Here is a 13,788-nt window from a genome sequence, read left to right as displayed (position 1 = left end):
TTTTTTTTAACTAACAATTAAACAAAAGGTTTGAATTTTAAAAATAATAATTGTCAATTGTAATTTTTTGAATTTGTGATACAAAGTTTTATCAATTATATTAATTAATATATATTATATAATATTATTATTACTTTCTTTTTATTAGTATAAAATTTAAATTGGTAATTTTATAATGACATTATTATAAACTAAATTACCAATTATATTAAAGGCAAATGTAGGAAAGGAAATTAAAGAAAATTCGATTATAATTGTAAAGGATCAATAATAGTATTATAAATAATTAATTATTTACGTGATGCACTCGACATCATGCATTTTCGGTAAGACTGAATGCAGTATTAATTATCGTATAATACCCGGAGTTTACAAAGGAAAAGACATACCGATAGTCTGTAATAATATGCAAAGATAATCTGTGATTTCTGTGATTAAATTAATAAGACGGGATCGTGAATCAAATTATCTTTTATTTTCTACATCATGATTTACTAGTCTAATAATTAATAATTAATTTTATACATTAAATAATCGAGAATAATCTATTAAATCGTAAGATTCTTCTAAAATACTATAAAACTACTAATGTTTTGTTCCCGATTTATAACCAAACATCTTCAATTGTTCTAATTGTTCGGTATAATCAGGTAAAACTTCACTTGTAAGTTTATTACATTGAAGTAATTTAATACTTCTTATATTAAAAAATTGTTTCAACATTTCCTTGGAATTCTCAGATATATAAACATTATCCAACTTCATAGATATTAAAGTATTCTTATGTAATAATAATAAATTTAATAATATTAATTCAAAATTATCTTTAATTTGAGAAATATTAAATTCTGATATATGATCTTGTGATTTAATAATACTAATAATTAATTGTAATATATTATCATTATATTCAAAATGTTTAAATTTAAAATCAAGATAATGAATATTTTTACAATTAATTGATATTAATTTTAATAAATTAATTGTATTTTGTGTAAGTTTAGAATTAATATTATTAATTTGAAATTTTACTAATCTATTTAATGAAAGAATTTCCGTCATATTATTTAAATTATTTGTAAAAAGAAAATTTTTTGTCATCATAATCTTTGGTAATAAATTTGGTGTATCTAAATTATGAAATTTTTTATTAAAATTTATTATTCGAAGATTTGTTGATTCTTTTAAAAATAATTTCAATAATGAAGTTGCCATCACAAGTATTTGTTGTTCTTTATATTTATCTTTAAATTTTCTCATTAAATAAATATATATAGTATTCTCAAATTCACTATATAATAATTCTTGTAAAAAATTAGAATAATTAATTAAAGGTTTTTTTCCAATTTTAAGATTTATAGAATAAAATTTTTGAAATAAAGAATTTAAATAATAAAATTCTTTATTATCTAAACATGAAATATAAGTATCAATAATTTTATAATTATTAAGTTGATTAATAGCTTTTTTTGATAATGTACTCTTTAAACTTGAAGTTGCTAATACCCAATGACTTATAATAAATGAACTTTGAAATGGTGATGCCCAAAGTAATGGTAAAACATTTTTACACCAATATTTATTAACCAAAAGACATGAATAAAGTCCATTTTCTTGATCATCAACATATTTTAAAATTTGTTGCATACATTCTGTTGGTAATAAAGGTGTTGTTTCTCTAATTTTATTCAATTTTAATAATTTTAATTTTCTCATTTTTTCATTTTTTTTTATTATTATTATTTGGTGAAAATTTCTTTTTTCTTTAAGGTTCGTTTAATATCATTTTTTTTTTAAAAAGTTTTTGAAACATTTTAATGTGTGTTTAACCCATCCTATTTATATTCTTAATTTGTACAATAATAGTACTTATTACACACTACAATTAAATTACTAATTGGTCTAACTAGTGAAATGACTGGGCGGATGATTATTTCCGATCATCATTCAATAATAAATAACGACCCTGCTCAATCAAAAATCATACTGTAAATAAATGATCGGGTGTAAAAAAAAGATCATACAAAATCAGGTGATTATGTGGATTTATTGGATTATGTGAACAAATAATTACGTCACCTTCGTCACCTATCTCAATTTTTAGTAAATTCGCGTACTTTCTTCTAATCTTTTATAATTTAAATATTTTGGTCGTACAATCGAACTCCCAATTCTTTGATTCTCCCATAATATGCAATTTCGATTTCTCCGTAAAATTTTAATATGACTTCCTAAATGTATTATGAAATGCACGAGTAATATGATTCATATATTGTTACCTTAAAAGTTAACCCAATACTTAATATATTTATAATCATACATTTACCTGAAATAATCTTTGAAGAATTTCGGAGAAAATTTGGGGATATTTTAGGGATATTTAATTGTTTCATTTTTATCCCATTTTTATCCGTTATCTTAATATTATCTAAAAAGTATTTGCTAAATATTAAATAATTAATTTAATTATTAAATTACTTTTTCACATTTGAAATCAATAGAAAATTGTTTCATCTAATGCATATATTTACCTTATACATAAATTTTAATTACATAAATTTTAATTACCATGTAAATTCATCGCCAACAAAAAAAAAGTATATATATATATATGTTATATGTATATAAAATAAAAAATTGATTTTACAACATTTCTTTGCTACTGTATATCATCGTATCGAATTTTACCCATCGGTTAAAAAAAAAAAAATGCATGACGTGAAAAAAAAATTTCAACGCGTTATAAATTATAAAGAAAAAAACAAGAAAAACGCGCATACAGTATCAAATTTTTTGAAGAAAAATTCATTTATATATGTATTAAATATGAACCGCAGCAGAATGCAGCAGAACACATATAATTTTACCCGGAATGACGGGAATGACAGGATTGTTATGCTTAAAAAAATATTCCTAAAATTCCTTTTTCTACTGTATTACATATTATCTACTGACAAATTTTACCTAATTTATCATTATAAAGCGAAATCATTGTTTTTACTTGATAGCTGATAAGCAGCTACCTTATTCAATTTACTAAAGTGGATAAATAATAAGAAACGTGTGAATTATTTAGATAATAACCAAAGTATTGTTGTTTTTATTTTGTTTTTTCAGTGATTGTACGTTAATAACTCTTTAATATATAACTTTATTTTTTTTTCTCGGATATTCCATACACAGTTCACCTTCTCTATATCGAATTTTTATATAGTGAATAACTTACTATAATAACTTACTATAATAACTTATTATAATGAAGAAAAGTTCAGACACAGATATAATAAAATGACCCTCAATTTCTCACTATAATGAATTTTAATCTCCGAACCATGGGATTCACTATAATGAGGATGAAACTGTATTCCATTATTTTCCACAATATAAAAAAAGAATTCATCCAAAATTCCAAATCAATCAATAATAATTTATTTGACTGCAGTGATTATTTGCCTCGGATGATCCGATTAAATCCGAAATTTCTGGTACAAAAAAGATTGTTCGATTGTTCTCTGCAGTACAAAATACAAAAAAAAAAAAAAAAAATGTTTTTTTTTCTCAGAGATTCTTCGTTATGGAAAAAATCATCAGATTATATCAACAAGTATTGTTTTCCCACCTTATTTTTAAGGATTTTAGGATTATTAAAGAAGACATCATTATATGAGAAATTTGAAGCATTAAATACTTCTAATGATGCATAAACACATTAAATGACATAGAAAAAACATACCAAAATAGGGTCTGAAACATTAATTTTCGTTTGATCAACATATATAATTCTATCTTATTCGTTGAAATGATTGGTCGGTTGTAATGAAATAATTAATTCACGTGTATTTCATATATTCTAGAGAGAATTCAAATTTTGTAAATGAAGCCATCATTTGATCTATATTTAAATATTTATACATGCAAAAAAAATTATAAAAATTTAATAGGTTAAAGATTTCTAAATAAAGTTTATCTTTTATTCGCGTAACATAACCTTATAAGGAAACGAATAATAAAAAGATAAATAATAGGAATTTCAATTTAACCATATTAATCAAAAATATTATAAATATTCATCTATTCTTGTATACCGATTTCATATTATTTAATCGGAGGGTAATTACCGAGATGATTGCATTAAAAATAGAATCAAAATGTTTTACTATTATATTACACACATAATCGCATAATCATTAGATATCTATTTAACAATTATCCGCCTATTTTTTTTTTCTTTTTTACTATTCGATCAAAAAAGATAATACAATGAAATAAATAAAATTTTGTATAACCTATTAAAAAAATACAATGAGCCACTAAAAGTGGTCTAGATCAGTACCTTTAATATAAATAGACAAACTGTTTTAAATGATTACGCCGTTTTTTTTTTTTCACAAATACATAAATACATATAATATATATATATAATATTCTATCCATATTATCTAACTCACCATGGCTAATCTATTTTGTTTTTTTTCTCGAAAAAAAAAAGATTCAAAAAATAATAAAAAAGGTTTTAAATCTATATTTTGTCGTAGAAGAAAAAACAAACCGATTTTAGAAAAACCTGAACCACAATCTGCTATCAACCTCAAAAAAATTCCACCAAATGTACTTCAATTAATTTTTTCACATTTAGATAATATGGGGTCAAAAGGATTATATTCATGCCTTTTTGTTGATCATTATTGGCATTCAAATGTTCTTCCAATATTATGGAAACATCCTTTCACCTCAAAACCTTTATCTAACATAAATTCTGTGAAATTAATCGAAACTTTATTACTTTGTCTTGACCCAGCTGCAAAACAATCATTAAGAGCATCTTTAAAACAACAAAAATTAAAATTAATAATACCAAATAAATCTTCATCATTTGATTATGCTTCTTTATTAATTGAAATAGATTATAAAGAATTAGAAAAATCGATTCATTTTTATTTATTAGAATCTTTTAATAATAATAATAATAATAATAATCGTCTTATAACACCAAGATCAACAACGGTGAATCCATTACTTGAACATGTTCATTTATTATCAAAAAATTTATTCATGTTATTCATGAAAAAAAGTTCAAAAATTGAATCATTAATCATTGATAAATTTGGAGAATTTTCCGATTTACCTATAATTGAAATACAACAACAAAGAAAATCAAATATTTTATCAAGAATTACAAAACTTCATTTAAATTATTATGAATCAAGTGATATATTTGATTTTTTAAGATTATTACCATCATTATGTAATGATTTAATAGAATTCAATATAAATATTATTGATTTTGAAAATGAAGCTTTAATACATAGATCAATAGCTGATGTTATAATTTCTCAACGGGGTTTAAAAAAATTTAGTATAGAAGGTGCTAGAAATGGTGGTAATACTATTTTATCAGCATTAGGAGATTCTCAATCAAAAACTTTAATATCTATTAGATTTAAATTAATTAATTTTAAATCTACTGGAATGAAATCATTAACAAAATGTGATCAATTAAAAGAACTTTTATTTGAAAATTGTCAAGGTCTTACCCCTGAAATAACAAAAATTTTATTTAATGCTAAATTAAAAAATTTAAAAAAATTGGTTATTTGGAATAAATATAAAGCACCTCCTATTACTTCTATGATAATTAAATCAACTAAGAATAGTAATTTAAAAGAATTAACTTTAGATACTATAATTATTGGTACTGTTAATACAATATTAGAAAATTGTTCTAATATTACAACTTTAAAAATATTTGATTATCAACCAAAACATAAGGTACAAATGTTTAGATTATTAAGAGATTTACCTTTACTTGAGAATTTAACAATTTATAGGGAAACTGAAGTAGAATTAGGTGTTATAGATTTTTCGGGTAAATTTTTACCAAATAGTATAAAATGTTTAAGGTTAGAATGTGGAATTAATCCGGATCAATTGGATAATTTATTAAAAGGTTTAGGAGATCGTAGTAAATTAAATACTTTAATTATAGATTATTTTAAATTAGAAATAACTCATTTAAAAGTTATACATGATTGGGTAAAAAGTAAAAGAACTTTAAAATTTTTAGGTATTGGTGGAAAATCTAAATTTAGTAAAAATGAATTATTAGAATTAAAGGTTTTACAAGATGAATATGAAGTATTCATTATTCCATCACATAGGTTAGATTATTTCTGAATTTGGTATAGTTTAGTTTTAGTTGACGAATTACGTAGATTCGATTGTCCAACATAGAGGAAGCGAAGGATTTTTTTTCAAGAAACACAGGAAGTTTTATATAAAATTAGTTTATATATAGGTTTTTTTCTATTTCAAAAATTATTTTAAAGAGATTTTGAGTTTGGAGATAGTTTCGAGCGGTAATATGTAATTAGTTCACGTGATTTTATTTTTTTTTTCCAAGAAATCACAAAAACGGGGGCGAAGGATTTTTATATAAAAATTAGTTTATATAGTTTTCTATTTTAGTTTTTACAGAGATTTTGAATTTGAAGATAAGTTTCGAGTGGTAATATTACTTGATTCACGTGATTTTATTATTTTTGTTTTTTAAGAAACACAAAACGAGGGCGAAGGAAGTTTTAGTTTATATAGTTTTTCTATTTCAAAATTTTTAATTTTTGGAGATTTTGAGTTGGTCGAGCGGTAATATAATTAGTTCACGTGATTTATTATTTTTTTTATTTCAAGAATCCAAAACGAGGATGTGATTGTGCGACATAAGGAAGTGTCAATTGTTAGATTTGAAGAGATTGTTCCAATCACTCGTGAAAGTTACAAGACGCTTTGAACAAGTTGAACAAGTTTAAAGATTTCATGATTTATTTGACGAAATTTTTGTTTGGACGAAGTTTAGACGCAAAGAAAATCATTTACTAAATTGAATAGTACTAAAAACTTTACAAAATTATCGTTAACATTATTAACGAAACGACAACAAATTATAAGATATACAGTAGAATCATTATATACTATCCATTTGAAATATTTAATATGGGTGAAAGCAGTTGACAAAGTTGTTATGGTTGACATAGTTGATTCATTATCGGAGTTGATTCATTATCGGACATAGTTGACATAATTGATTCATTATCGGATAACAAATATTTTAAGAAAACAAAAAGGTATGTAGATGTTTTGATTTTACATCCAATCAACATCTTTCCCCAATTTCCGAAACAAATATTCACTTTGTGAATCCAAATATTCAAAAAATGTTACCGGAGGTTAACGACATACTTAAAATTTTCATTGACGCAATGCAAAGTCTAATTATATCTTAGCTTGTTGAACCATATTTCTTTTATGTCATTTATAATAATAATCATGTAGATTTATGGTTTTAACCTTCAATGGGAAGTTCTTTTTTGGTTTTTTTTTTTATAGTACATGAAAATTTTTAATTGTTAACTAGAATAATTGAAACATAAAAATACCTCATTTTCATAAGATAGTTATATACATAATATAAAATATACTGTATAATATACATTATAATCAAGGTTATTCCTGTTATATTTCATTAAAAAGAAAGAAAGAAAAAAAATTTTTTTTTTTTTCCATAATTATATTTTTCTATCACATTTTTCCACATGGGTTTGTTTCGTTAATTATTCCCATGGATTATTTTCTCATTCAAATATATATATAAAAAAAAAAAAGAATTTACGCCAAAAATATTACAACAATGAAATATTTTAATTTTTTAAACGGATAAATGGTATTAGCCCAAACGATACCTACCTAAATATAAGTTAACCATTTTTATGATTACGTAAAATCATCACATTATTATAGCATTTAATACAGTTAATAAAATATAAAAATAGCATTTATTGGCATAGATCCAAAATAAACAGCATACAAGGTGCATCTTACATAAAAATAATGACACAAAAAAGATCAAAATAGGTCTGAAAGAGTTGCACTGAGATTTATATATAAAAAAATTTTTTTTTTTTTTGATTTGTTTAAAAAAACTGTAAAAAAAAAAAAATGCATGTTTTAGAAAGAACTGATGAACTGACTAATAATAATAACTTTTTTTTTTTGATCTTATGACACCACAAAAAGAAAAAAAAAAGCACTAAAAAGCACTTAATTTAAAATTTATAATTAATTACATTTTTATTTATTTTATTTACATATTCCGCAGTAGTAAAAACCAATGTAAAAGTAGATAAGAGATTATGCTAAGCCACTTTTTTAGTCATTTAAAAATGAACCTTAAGCAGTAATCTTTACTTAAATTATATATGTGTTTTTGGTCATTTGATATTTTTTTTTTGTAAGCAAATTTATTTTTCGTAAGCAAATAATGGGTGATGGGAAAATAATTAAAATTTATAGGAAACCGATAAACTTTAAAAAAAAAAAAAAATTCATCCAAAGAATACTGATGAAAATGGTGTGATACAAGTATAATAAAAATAATATATTAACCCTAAAAATTGACACCTTTTTGTAAACGTTTAGTATGTACAATAAATTCTTTAAATGGAATTTGGCACAATTTTATAGTCCTTGTAACTAGTCGTACGAAGCATTTGATATTGATCAACATCAAACATTCAACCAATATACTTAATTTATATTTACATGAGACGTAAATAAAATAAAATACGCACTTTCTCTATCTCTATATCTCTCTCTCTCTTTCTTTTTTCTTTTTTTTCTTAAAACTCTTTACAAATAAACAATTAATAATAATAATGGCAAATTATTGTTTTTTAATTCGTCATATTCTAGAATTATTTAAAGATTTAAAAGCTAAAGAAGCAAACTCTAAAACAACATGTTTTAAACAATTTTTTGAAATTAATAGTGGACAAGAAATATTTAATGATATAGGAAGTTATGGACATTTAAATGAAATAACATCAGAAAAACCAAAGAAATTAAGAGAATTTTCTTCAGAAATTAATTCTACAGCAGAATTCTCATCAACATTACCAACATTACCAACAGAATGTCTTGAAAAAATTTTTAAAAATTTAGATAATGAACTTTTCTCATGTTTATTAGTTTGTCGTTCATGGTGTAGAAATATAGTTCCAATATTATGGTCAAAACCTTTTGATAAATTATCAAAAAATTCTAAATATAAACTTATTAGAACTTATATTACATGCCTTTCAGATGAAGAAAAATCATGTTTAAATTCACAACTTTTAAAACATGGAATTAAAATTCCTTATACAACTCATAGTTTATTTAATTATTCTATATATTTAAAAGAATTATCATATATGGAATTATATCAATCAGTTGATTCAGGAATAAAACATTATCGTAAATCATTTATTGGTCATAACACTTATAAAATAACTTCATTATTAACGAAATCAATTTGTAGAATGTTTTTAACAAAAAACATAACAGATACTTCACTTAATTTACAATCTTTTAAGATTGATAGACATTTTATAGATATTTTTCCTGAATTGGATTTATTTTCAAAAGTTTATCCTGGATTATCTCAAATTACAAAATTTACTTTAAATTATGATCCAAATTCTGAAAACCTTTTTAAATTTTTACAACATTTTCCTAATTTATGTATAGGATTAAATTTTTTAGATATTACTTTACCTTATTTTGAAAATGATCCAACTATAATAGATTTATTAAATTCATTAATTAAAAAACAAAAATCATTAAGAGATTTTAATTTATCAGGGGCTAGAATTGGTGCAAATATTATTATACCAGTACTTTTATCCTCTCATTATAATAATTTAATTTCAATTAAATTTCAAAATCTTGATTTTCAAAATGTTGATTTAAGTAAATTAACATCTTGTAAAAAATTAGAAAATCTTACTATATATCATTGTACTGGTTTAAATCGTTCAAGTTTACCTTTACCAAATAATTTTAATAATAGAATAATTTTGAAATCTTTAATTATAGGTTGTTCTCCAAAATATCCACAAATACCTACAATAATTATTGAATCTCCACTTGGTATATCTTGTCAAGAATTATGTTTGGATTTGATCACCCCTGAAATCGTTGACGCCATAAAACATAATTGTCGAAACGTCACCAAATTAAGACTCCGTGATCATTTCATCAGCATCAACAAAAATGAATCTTTCACTCCGGAATTTTTAATAAATAATTTATTTCATAGTTTATTACTTGAAAGATTAACAATTAATATTAGTCCAAAGAATAGTGATTATGAAGAATTAAATATTCATGGTAGAGATTTACCATCAAGTTGTTGGTATTTAAAATTACATTGTGGATTTTCTGTTAGACATTTATATGATTTATTATTAAGTGATGAATGTATGGCTTCGATTAGTGCATTAATCGTAGATTATTCAAAATTACATACTGGACATTTAATGGTCATACGAGATCTAGTAAAAGAGAAAGGAACTTTAAAATATTTTGGTATATATGGGAAAAAAGAATTTGGTAAAGAGGAATTGGAAGTGATTAAAGATTTACAATATAAATATAAAGTTAACGTCAATTTTGAGGACATTGATTTTTAGATAATACAAACATGTATTCAGATTTCAGATACAATAAATACCTTTATTTTTTATATACATATATAAATAAATATATTAAAATACTGTATACAACATAAATATATATAATATATAAATAAATAATATGTATGTATATATATATGTATATATATATTTATAACAAACAAATATTATTTTTGCATGGTCCACCTCCTGTTCTTTTATACCATATAAAAAATATTATATAAATAATGAAACTAGTAATTGGAACTACAGTTATTCCAACTAAGAAAGGAATATTCTTTTTCTTTGGAGGTTCAAAAGATGTCGTCCAAATAAAATTTTCATTATCACTAATATTAAGAAATAATACATCACTATCTCCATACAATTTATAATTTGGTACATCAAAAGGTTTTTCATTATTTTTACCGAATAATACGATCATGTATATTCCAACTACGGTAGCGGTATGTTCACATCGTGTAATTGTTGGAATAGATCCTGAAATTGTTGGTCGATACCATTCAAAATGTTCAATCTCTAATACAATTATGGGAGGAAAATCAGTGTTTGTTATTCCTCCATCAAGATTAAGATTATATGAACCTCCGTAAATAATTATCCTTTTTTTATCCAATCCAAGTACCGATGAAAATCCCCATCTGCCTCTTGGAATGATACCATTCACAACTCTTGGTAATGTATATTGCATTTTCCATTCATCTTTTTTCGTATCATATATAAAAACTTTATCAAAATCAAAAATATTACTTATGTTACCCATTCTGGTAATTTTTTCGTCTCTTCCACCCAAATAAATTATTTCACCACTAGGTAATAATGTAGCACCATATGAAGCTGGAGCATAATTAGCAGCTTCATAATACAAAGATGTGGAATAATAAGTTGCCATCAAATCAATCATTTTACCAATATTCCAACTTAATTTTTTAGTATCAAGTATATTCATAGAATTGTAATATTTTAATGATGGTTCTTCCGTATAACCTCCGAATAAGTATATTTTACCTTTTTTATCAACAACCGAATTCATATTTCTTCTTCCAACAGGTTTCACACCTGAAATTGTTGGTTTAACCCATTTATTTTCTTTCGTATTATATGAATATACATCCGAATTCATATCAATTATAAATATAGTATCTTTCTTATTACCACCAACTGCCGCTGAAGCACCATTATGTGAAGGAGAATTTTCAATATCTTTTAATAATGGCCTCCACGTTAAATTTTGTGTATTAAATCGGACTGAAACGTCAAGGTAAAAAAATACATCCCCTGGAATATAATCTTTCGAATTAATTATACCATCATCACGATGACTATTGTTTCCATAAAGTGTTCCACCTGAAATGTAAAGTTTTTCTTCAATAAGAGTTGTTGTATGTAAATCTCGTGGCGAAGGTGTAAATGTTCGAAATGTTTGAGCGTTTAATTTAATAAGAAATTGAAACAAACTAATAAATAAAATTTTCAAAACAAAATAATAATTATTCTTCATGGTTGTATGGATATAAAAAAAAAAAAAATTTTTGAAAAAAAAAAAATCAACTTTTTTTTTTATTTTTAAATAAAACGATGAAAAAAGAAAAAGATCAAAGAATTGAATTATAAATGAAATTTCAAAAATAGTTAATAGATATAATAAATATTTAAGAATCTGCGCCACGCCATCAATCTTAATGATAAATTAAGGTTTTCATTGAAATTTCTTTGTTATGAAAAGGAAGTAATGATAATTCTTCTTTCCAAGAATTTTCTAATCTATTAATAATTTTATTAACAAATTTATTATTTTGATTATCGTTAGATAAATAATATAAAATTATTTCATCAAGATTTGGACAATAATTTAAAACTATATCAAGACTTTCCATATATTCAATATTAAAACCTAATTGTTTGATAGATTTTCCTGTTGATTGTAAAATAGGATGTATAATTTGTTCCAAATCAGTAGATAATTCAACTAAATGTAAAGTATTTAAATTAAAATTATTATTAGATAAATTATAATTATCTAAACCTTCACAATAACATAATTTTAATATTTTTAATTGGCTCAAACTTAAAAGAATATCTAACGATGTTTGATCCAATTTAATGAAAGCCAATGTGATCGAAGTTAATGTGTTATCATGAGTAAGTAATGACATCATCACAGATTCAATCTCAGCACATTTAACATTTGATAAATTAAATTCTCTCAATTCTTTTTGTGATCTTATAGTTTTAGAAATTGATTGTAATAATTCATCATTATAAGCATTGATATTAAATTTCAATTCTAAAATTTTAATATTATGAGATAATTCTGAAATATGATTTAATAAATGTATCGTGTTAAGAATTTTTTTACTATCATAATCAATTTTAAGTTTTGAAAGATTTAAAAGATTTGAATTTGATTCAGTAAAAATAGAAATATCAGGTAAATCCATAGTATAAATTTCTTTATCAATTATAAGAGATTTTAAGTTTATACTTTGTCTTAAAAACATTTGAAATAATGAACCAGTTATAAAAAGAACTTGTACTTTTTGATGGATTTCATTGGCTGATATAAAAGTGATTTTCTTCAAATAAGATAAAACAAATTTCTCCAATTCCAAATAATGAATTTCATGTATCATGGCCGTATAATTAAATATAGGATTTGGTTGTGTAGGAATTATAATATTATATGCTTTTAATTTAGAATTAATTAATCCTGTTTCTTCTAAACTAAAGAACATTAATAAAGTATTTATAAGTTTATAACGATTTTGTTTTGAGCACGATTGAAATGGTCGATCCCATAAAAATGGAACGACATTTTTACTCCAATATCTATTTACTAATAATGATGAATATAATTTAGATGAATTATCATCTTTAATATAATTAAAAATCTTTTGCATACATTCCGTTGGTAAAATTGGTGCAATTCCTTCTCTTATAGGTTTCTCCTTTTGATTTGAACGTTTTTTAAAGGATATGATTAATTTATTAAAAGTTTTTGAAAATTTTTTCATTTTTATCATTTTTTAAAAGATTTTTGAAGATCAAAGAATAAAGAACATAAGAAAAAAAGGAAAAAAAAATATGTATATATATAATATATAAATCGTTCTTCTTTATGTTACTCAAATATTACACAAAAGATTTGAAACATTATCCCTTACTTTCGCTATTGGATTTTACTATTTATATACAGAACCGAATTTCCTATATCAGTCATTAATGTAGAATTGAATGGCATTCTAGCATTCAGGATGAACCAGTCAGTTATGATGATAAC

At 23.2% G+C, this 13,788-nt stretch overlaps 5 protein-coding genes across 5 annotated transcripts; 2 read left to right on the top strand and 3 right to left on the bottom strand.

The window, feature by feature from the left end:
* Positions 1-126: 126 nt before the first annotated feature.
* Positions 127-1,841, bottom strand: OCT59_003829 (uncharacterized protein). Its single transcript, XM_025324684.2, has one exon. The coding sequence runs from the start codon at positions 1,714-1,716 to the stop codon at positions 586-588; it is 1,131 nt and encodes a 376-aa protein (XP_025184957.1). The 5' UTR covers positions 1,717-1,841; the 3' UTR covers positions 127-585.
* A 2,608-nt stretch (positions 1,842-4,449) lies between these two features.
* OCT59_003828 (uncharacterized protein) lies at positions 4,450-6,174 on the top strand (the record flags this gene model as incomplete). The annotated part of the gene is made up of 1 exon (XM_066147900.1): positions 4,450-6,174. One exon carries the CDS (start codon positions 4,450-4,452, stop codon positions 6,172-6,174), a length of 1,725 nt encoding a protein of 574 aa, XP_065996554.1.
* A 2,534-nt stretch (positions 6,175-8,708) lies between these two features.
* Positions 8,709-10,505, top strand: OCT59_003827 (uncharacterized protein; the record flags this gene model as incomplete). The annotated part of the gene is made up of 1 exon (XM_025330091.2): positions 8,709-10,505. One exon carries the CDS (start codon positions 8,709-8,711, stop codon positions 10,503-10,505), a length of 1,797 nt encoding a protein of 598 aa, XP_025184958.2.
* Positions 10,506-10,659: 154 nt separating this feature from the next.
* Positions 10,660-12,009, bottom strand: OCT59_003826 (uncharacterized protein; the record flags this gene model as incomplete). The annotated part of the gene is made up of 1 exon (XM_025314559.2): positions 10,660-12,009. One exon carries the CDS (start codon positions 12,007-12,009, stop codon positions 10,660-10,662), a length of 1,350 nt encoding a protein of 449 aa, XP_025184959.1.
* Positions 12,010-12,187: 178 nt separating this feature from the next.
* Positions 12,188-13,531, bottom strand: OCT59_003825 (uncharacterized protein; the record flags this gene model as incomplete). The annotated part of the gene is made up of 1 exon (XM_025330092.2): positions 12,188-13,531. The coding sequence occupies one exon, from the start codon at positions 13,529-13,531 to the stop codon at positions 12,188-12,190; it is 1,344 nt and encodes a 447-aa protein (XP_025184960.1).
* Between the last annotated feature and the right edge of the window lie 257 nt (positions 13,532-13,788).

The sequence above is a fragment of the Rhizophagus irregularis genome, chromosome 12, assembly GCF_026210795.1.
Source record: "Rhizophagus irregularis chromosome 12, complete sequence".
Classification (NCBI taxonomy): Eukaryota; Fungi; Glomeromycota; class Glomeromycetes; order Glomerales; family Glomeraceae; genus Rhizophagus; species Rhizophagus irregularis.
The sequence above is the reverse complement of the archived record's forward strand: the minus strand, read 5'-3'. Positions and strand labels throughout refer to the sequence as shown.